Source organism: Rhamphochromis longiceps, linkage group LG3, assembly GCF_057381845.1.
Source record: "Rhamphochromis longiceps isolate RC_006_pf linkage group LG3, R_longiceps_female_GT1.1, whole genome shotgun sequence".
Classification (NCBI taxonomy): Eukaryota; Metazoa; Chordata; class Actinopteri; order Cichliformes; family Cichlidae; genus Rhamphochromis; species Rhamphochromis longiceps.
In genome coordinates, this window is record NC_140559.1 from 13161152 (window position 1) to 13169558 (window position 8407).

At 44.0% G+C, this 8407-nt stretch overlaps 1 protein-coding gene and 1 long non-coding RNA gene across 2 annotated transcripts; one reads left to right on the forward strand and one right to left on the reverse strand.

Moving 5' to 3' along the window:
* Nucleotides 1–942: 942 nt before the first annotated feature.
* Nucleotides 943–2536, forward strand: LOC146672991 (myelin-oligodendrocyte glycoprotein-like; the record flags this gene model as incomplete). The annotated part of the gene is made up of 3 exons (XM_085401636.1): nt 943–1071; nt 1975–2316; nt 2415–2536. Coding segments are annotated over exons 1-3 (492 nt in total), but the record flags the coding sequence as incomplete, so codon positions are not given.
* Nucleotides 2537–2562: 26 nt separating this feature from the next.
* On the reverse strand, nt 2563–5543 carry LOC146672992 (uncharacterized). The gene is made up of 4 exons (XR_014910422.1): nt 5419–5543; nt 4484–4562; nt 3098–3214; nt 2563–2788 (listed from the first exon to the last, which is right to left on the reverse strand). It is a non-coding gene; the product is annotated as an uncharacterized LOC146672992 (long non-coding RNA).
* Nucleotides 5544–8407: the final 2864 nt, after the last annotated feature.

Below are 8407 nucleotides of genomic sequence, written 5' to 3' on the forward strand. Positions count from 1 at the left end.
GTCTCCTTCATTTCAATTATTCAACACCTTCGATTTGATGTCAAGGACACGCGGGCAGAATGGGTGAAAACAGACACATTTGTGGCGATCTCCGACATCTGGACACGCTTCAACTTGAACTGTGCTAAGAGTTTCACTCCAGGAGAACACATGACCATAGATGAACAACTGTTCCCTACCAAGGTTCGTTGTCCATTCACACAGGATATCGCAACCAATCCAGACAAATTTGGGATCAAGTTCTGGATGGCCACGGACTTGGACACCAAATATGTCTCCAATGCATCTTACTTGGGAAAGGACCCCTTGGGGTGAGAGGCTGGCAGAGAACGTGGTCATGAAACTGATGGAGCTGTTTTTGACTTTCTGAATCTCTCCTGGTTGGGGGTTGGGGGAGGGTGTGTTTGCACCACAAAAGCAGGAGAACAATGGAGCTGAGGGCCTCTCAGCGGGGTGCTAAGAGGTGTTAGGTTCAGGGGAATTTACGCAAATTTGCGCAGGCTTAGTAAATCTAGTAGTAGGGACTTGCACCAGGAAAAAAAAGGCTCAGTAATTCTAGTTTTATATGTCGTATGTAGCATCAGGGTCTTGTTTCACTCTGTGCTGTACTACTGAGATCATCTTCTCCTGAAATTCTGGAAGCTTACCCACCCACCACTTCTTTTTCACTCCTACTCTTCCAGTCCCAGAGAGCAGGTCGCTGACTGCCAGGTGACACTGGTCACATATTATTATGAAAGTCTGAGCTCTCTGTAGCTCACTCACTCTTTAAAAACAAGACATAATAGTTTGGTACATGTGTTTGTTGTTGCTGTGTTGGTGCATTCTTAGTTAGTTCTATTTTCTCCCAGATAAAAATAGGACTATAGCACTGTAACACTATATGCTCTCTGCCCGGGATCCCCCGGTCACCCCATGACTGAACAGTGAACCTGAAAGTAAACTGGTGTTTGTGCTTCAGTCTCTGGGAGTGTTTGCAGTGTGCTGCTTTATGTGTCCGCAGTCTGACTGAGGATTAGATTTAACGGGACTTTGACTGCAGGATGAAGATTCTGCTGCTCCTCTTACTTGGTAAGAAGGACACTCTGATCCTCTGCATGCACACACACACACACACACACACACACACACACACACACACACACACACACACACACACACACACACACACACACAAACAGATGTCTGTAACTTGAGATCATAATGTAAAACCACTGCACTGATGAGTGCTGTGTGTATTATCGTGAATGAAGGCCCTCCCTATGCAGCTCAATCCAATCATTTTTCCAATAATCACCCTCTATGATGTTCAATATGTGCTGCTTCATTTGTGCAGATGTAAACTTGATGATCACCCTTGGGTGCAGTTATATTGGTCTTTGCAGACCAACTGCACGGAGAGTCTGTGGAAGAGGTACTTTTTGTCCAGTTCCAAATAAAAACCAGTGTATTTGTTTATGGGGAAAGTACCTGAGGAAAAACAAACAACTGCCAAGTGTACACTCCAAGTCTGAGCTAAACAGCTTCTGTTGCCAGGTATACTTTGTGTTTTATGGTGCTTTTTTGTAGCACAAATGTGCAGAGTACACAAACTATAACAACCATATATTTTTTTTTTTAACCAGTTGTGAGTAAGATCCATGAGTCTTACTTTTGTCGCCCCTGTCATAAGGACGTGTGACCAGTAAGAGGACTGAATCTTCTCATGTGATTTTTACTGGGAGATTCTGGTTCACTGGGAGTTTCCTCTGTGTGAAAAGAAGCCAAGCTACAAACGAGACAAAATTTATAAACTCATCAACAGATTCAGACCAAAGTAAACATATTGTAAGTGTGTAAATACAAACTATCTTTGCATCTGTAGCTAGACTTGAGGCTTTAACCTTTCATCTCTTGTGCATGTTGGTCCTCATACTGTCTCACCTGATGTTACAAAATCACTGCATTCATCTGCTTCATATTTCCTCTCCTCAGTTTCCCAGCATGCCACAGCAGTGGAGGTGTACGAGGGGGCAGAGTCTGTTCTGCTGCCCTGTCAGTTACTAGCTGCTCCCAGTGAGTTCACAGCAGCAGTGTGGGACCGCGAGGACCTCAACATCCCAACAGTCCATGTTCGTGTGAAGAGTGGTGATGATTTGGATGACCAAAACCAGCGTTACACCAACCGAACATCAATGAGTGCTGATGCTCTGCAAACTGGAGACCTCAGCCTCACTCTGAGAAACCCGACAGTCTCTGACAGTGGAACCTACACCTGCATCCTCCGCATCATTGGACGAGATGTGAGCTGGACTTACTTACAACTGAAGGTCACAGGTCAGTGATGTAGACAGAGGTTAGAGGAGAAGTGAAATCTAAATTGATCAAAATCTGCTGGATGATGTTCAGGTTTTTTGTGCTCGTGCTAATTACAGAACCTCCTCCTCCACCTCCTCCAGTCTGGCCCAAAGTTCTCTCAGCTGTCTTGGTTCCTATGGTTGTCCTGGCTATTTGCTGTGGTATCGGCATGTTTTGTGGATATAAAAGGCTGACACACACACAATTGTGCTTTTGTTATCCTTTCAATCCTTTTTATTGCAATTAAAGGCCAGACAGTCAAGAGAAAATGAAACAATGTTTAAAAGTGACTTAATGTCTTCTGATATCATCGTGACATTTCATTTTTTATGCAGGAGTTTCACTCATCAGTTGCACCTATCAGTGGAACATGTGTAGACTTTAACGTTGGGAACGGAGGTCAAAACAAAGGCATCAGCTCCCCTCATGCATCTTTTGAAATATGAGTATTCTGCAGTAAAGAAAACAAAAAGTGAAAACTCATACTGTATCTCTCACAGATTTGAATCCAAAGAAACACTATCATCAAAAGTAATCTGAAATAACAACATAATAATAATTTGGCCTCAAATAAGGAGAATATTTACAAAATGGACAAAGGTTAATGTTAATGTTTGATGTGAAGTCTAAAAGTGTATGTGTGTGTGTGTGTGTGTGTGTGTGTCTGTCTGTGTGTCTGTGTGTGTGTGCACGTGAGAGAAAGAGAGTGTATGAGTGAGTGAGTGAGAGAGAGACTGGTGAGAGAGAGACTGGGACTTACTGGGAAATGTAAAGATGACATAGGCACAGACGTCATCTTTTCCCTGGCAGGTCTCCACTAGGTTAGTGCACCTACCACCAGCTGTTATTGGAACACAGCGGTTACACCGCAGAGCCTCTGATAGAAGACAAAGGCAGAGAAACTAGTGAACACTGATGACAAATCTACTGAATTAAAAACAGAAGAGAAATATGTCAAAGTCCAGTTCTTAAATGTTATTGCCCTTAACAGAAGATTGGTGACACTGGCTGGTAATCATTCTAAAGTTACTCCGTTATATGTCCATCCATTCCCCTCTGCTCATTAAATGTGGGGTTCGGGGGGGCTGGAGCCTATCCACGCTACCATAGGGGGGAGGCAGGGTGCACCTTGGACAGGCCGCTAATCTGTTGCAGGTTCCTTTTTACCTGTTCCCAAAAAATAATCTTTTGTGCTTTTTGTAATGAGGTTGTTGGCTTTGTTTCAGAAACAGAATGACTTTACTTGCCTACAATCCACTAAAATAGTTTATTGTATCAGTGACATCAGCCATTTCACTGTCATAGCTTTAGTTTTCCAATCTGACCAAAACTACAAAGGTTGGTTTAACTCGCATCAAAATGCTTCATATGTCAGTCACATTTTAGCAGTTTGTGTTACAACTCAGTTCAGTGCAGTTAAATTTTATTTTATTTCTATAGTGCAATATCACACCAGTTGCCTCAAGGGGCTTTATATTGTAAGGTAAATATACTACTCATCTGACTTTGAATTGATTGATTGATAATACTTTATTTATCCTGAGAGAAATTGTTTTAAAGGCTTCCAGACAATCTGGTGCCATCATGAGCACCCCTTCCGACTATACATAGAACACACAAACATAATATTGAGAAGACAGGTCAGAGAGATACAACAAAAACAAAACAATGGAAATACACAATACATGTGGAAAGAGGAGGAGAAAAAAAAAACAACTTCTCCCAGACAGAGCTCTTAGGCGAGAGCAGTTTGAGAACAGAAAAAAAAAAAACCTCAGCACAGAAGGCACATAAATCTTCACATCTTACAACATAAAAGCACATGACTTGCAATAGGGAGTGAGGGGGGGGCAGGACTTAACCCATGTAGACAGCAGCCCAGTCCTGCTGCCAGTATTCCGGCATGGCGCTGGAAAGATATGTCTGCCTACTTCGGGTGGCAGTATGCATTCGGAAGCGTGGGAAGCGGGCTGAGTGTGTGTATGTGTCTGAGATTTGCGCGTGTGTGTTTATCCTGTGTTCAACTTGAGAGAGAGTATCCTTTCACCCGGTTAAGCAAAAGTCAGGGAGGGAAAAAGATGCGTCTGCCTGCGCCAAGAGAAAGAGTAATTGAACAGAACAAAAGCAATCTGTAAATCTAACTTACCACTGCTGATGAAGATCATGAGGAGGATGACAGCAAGTGCAAAGGTTTTCATTTTCTTCTGTTTTAGGAGAGTTGGTCTCTACAAATACTGCTTGGATTAGAATATACTCACTCATATGATCAAATACTGTTGAGTGTGACTCAAAAACAAGGGTATTAGAAAACATTTGCTTTCCCCCCCCCCCACCCCTTTCTTTAAACACAGATATCCTTCATTTCTTATTGTGTCTTATTTTTTTGTCCCATTTCTGTCTAGGCTTCTCTGTCTGTGTCTCCAATCCAGTACTTTCCCAGTCCTCATACTGCTAATGCTGGCAAACCCTCACTACGAACAACCCAAATGTCTCAGTGATCACACATTTGCACCAAAGAATAGTTAAAAAGGACATTTGGATTTTGAAAATGAAGCTTTACCTGATGATGTTTCCTTTAGCAAAAGTACAGCTTCACTAGCCTAAGTGCTTCACTCAGGAATTTGTAATGTGGTGAGTCATGACGTTAAACAAACACTGGATATTCCACTTTAATGAAAGCCAACTACAGAAGATTACGATATCTTGTTAATGAGCTACCACTTTGGAAAGAGACAAAGCAAACACAAAATTCCATTCCCATTGCTGTCAACATATATGTTCTGGGATTACATTTGCTTGAATTCCCCACATTTCATATAATGAATATTCAGTTTCCTTTGATCATTAGTGTTCTGTTTTAGTATGATTGAAAAAAAGGACCAAGACTATCAGTAAATATCTTATCAAGACTTTTAACATCAACATTTTTTGTCAGTGTTATTTGCAGCATTTTAAAGATCTTTCCATGTCAGCATGTCAGATGGTCGAAATGTGTAAGAAAATGCCCCTAGTATTATGAACAACATGGAATCTACTTTACAGAGTTTGCAGTTAAGAACTATTTTACTTGTGAGCTGTTACCTTGTGCTTAGATCCTCAGCTCCCAGTCTGTGTCCTGTGTCTTGGAGGAAAGTGTTGGCTTTACAGTGTGTGCTGTCTTTTATAACCATTTGGGCATCAACCAAAGGAGGCTGTGTATTGTCTAACAGGCTGTGTTGCAAGAGAGGAATTCACATGGAATGTATCTCACTACTCAACTTTCAACAGATCATTTGCTTCTCTTTCTTTCAGCTGACACTTACAGTGTTACTTCCTTGTTTCGGTGGGGACTTCATGTTACTGAGGCTTGTGCAAAATTGTCGCTTCAGACATACACGATTATATCGTCCATGCATTTTCCATGTCTTTTGTTCATGTCCGAGGTAGGCTTGGTTGGCATGGGGGTGGTCTAGCCTAGGGACCCTTACACACGCCCCCCCCCCCTCTCTCTCTCTCTCTCTCTCTCTCTCTCTATATATATATATATATATATATATATATATATATATATATATAAAATAAATAAATTCCCCGCTCGACCCTGCGGGCGGTCAATCCTTCAAGCTCGGGTCCTCTACGCTGACCCTACGCTGTGTTCACTGCATCATTCCATGTTTGGCACTGATCACCACCTGCACTAATGTATATATCTTTCTACGTAGCACTTTTAATTCTTATTCTCATGTATATATCTCATGTATATCTCATGCATATATCTTTCTACGTAGCACTTTTAATTCTTATTCTTACTTTTATTTTTTCATGTCTACTTAATCGCAATTTATGACAGTATGTTTGCACTGAAGCACCGCAGCAATTTCCTAATGTTGTAAACCTGCTCAACATTTGGCAAATAAAACCCTTTCTGATTCTGATTTCTGATTTCTACCAGAGGCCTGGGAGCTTGAGGGTCCTGCGCAGTATCTTAGCTGTTCCCAGGACTGATCTCTTCTGGACAGAGATCTCCGATGTTGTTCCCGGGATCTCCTGGAGCCACTTGCCTAGCTTGGGAGTCACCGCACCTAGTGCTCCGATTACTAGGACCACCGTCACCTTCACCCTCCACATCTTCTCGAGCTCTTCTCTGAGCCCTTGGTATTTCTCGAGCTTCTCGTGTTCCTTCTTCCTGATGTTGTCATAGTCCTGGGTCGGTGACCCAGTGTTTTTGGTTATGTGCTTTTATTTTTGATAGTTTTGTATTTTCTAGGGTTTAGTGGTGTTCCCTCTGTTTGGTGTCTTCCCTGCTTGTGCATTCCCTTAGTGTAGTAGGTCTCTGTGTTTTGTCCGCGTCTCTGAGTCTGTGTCATTATGTGTATGTGTTTCCTGTTTTACTTTGAAGGGCTCTGTCAGTGTGTTCTGTTTACGTTTCCCCTGCCTCGTCAGGTGTCATGTCTTCCAGGTGTGTTACCCTCCTGTTTCCCATCCCCTGATTCCTGGCGTGTGTATTTATAGTGTGTGTTACCTCGTCCTCGTTGCTGGTTCGTCTGTGTTGTTTTCCCTCGGTCTCACTGCGTCTCTCCGTATGTATTTCCCCGGACCTCCCTGCATCTTCGTTCAGGTTTGTTTTCTTAGCTCTGCCCAGTTTAGGTTTTCCAGTTTCACCCACCATTGCTGTTTGTACCCACTCCTGTAAATAAATACTCACCTGCACCAGAGCTGCCGCCTTTTGGGTCCTTTCTACAAACTCCACACTTCTGCCACACCGGACGTGACAGTTGTTGCTGTCATTCGGAACCGCTACATCGATCACTACGGCCGTCTTCTTCTGTTTGTCTACCACCACTATGTCCGGTTGGTTAGCCACCACCATCTTGTCCGTCTGTATCTGGAAGTCTCACAGGATCTTAGCTCGGTCATTCTCCATCACCCTTTGGGGCATCTCCCATTTTGACCTCAGGACTTCCAGGTTATACTCCGCACAGATGTTCCTGTACACTATACCGGCCACTTGGTTATGGCGTTCCATGTATGCCTTGCCTGCTAGCATCTTGCACCCTGCTGTTACATGCTGGATTGTATCTGGGGCATCTTTACACAGCCTGCACCTGGGGTCTTGCCTGGTGTGATAGACCCCAGCCTCTATGGATCTTGTGCTCAGTGTTTGTTCCTGTGTTGCCATGATTAGTGCCTCCGTGCTGTCTTTCAGTCCAGCTTTGTCCAGCCACTGGTAGGATTTCTGGCTATCAGCCACCTCCACTATCTGCCGGTGGTACATACCGTGCAGGGGCCTGTCCTTCCATGATGGTTCCTCGTCTCCATCCTCTTTCTTGGGTTTCTGCTGCCTGAGGTATTCACTGAGCACGCTGTCAGTTGGGGCCATCTTCGTGATGTATTCGTGGATGTTCCTCGTCTTATCCTGGACTGTAGTGCTGACACTCACCAGTCCCCGCTCCCCTTCCTTCCACTTAGCGTACAGCCTCAGGGTGCTGGACTTGGGGTAAAACCCTCCATGCATGGTAAGGAGCTTTCTTGTCTTTATGTCAGTTTCTTCTATCTCCTCCTTTGGCCAGCCTATTACCCCAGCAGGGTACCTGATCACGGGCAGGGCGTATGTGTTGATGGCCCGGATCTTGTTCTTACCGTTCAGCTGACTCCTCAGGACTTGCCTGACCCTCTGCAGGTACTTGGTGGTTGCAGCCTTTCTAGCGGCCTCTTCATGGTTCCCATTTACCTGCGAGATCCCCAGGTACTTGTAACTGTCCTCTATGTCTGCAATGTTGCCTTCTGGTAGTTCAATCCCCTCAGTTCTGACTACCTTCCCTCTCTTTGTTACCATCCGACTACACTTCTCCAGTCCGAACGACATTCCGATGTCATTGCTGTATCGCCTGGTAGTGTCGATCAGTGAATCGATGTCTCGTTCACTCTTGGCATACAACTTGATGTCATCCATGTACAGGAGATGGCTGACAACTGCTCCATTCTGTTGTCGGTATCCATAGCCAGTCTTGTCAATGATCTCACTGAGGGGGTTCAGGCCTTTGCAGAACAGCAGTGGGGACAGAGCATCTCCTTGGTAGATCCCGCACTT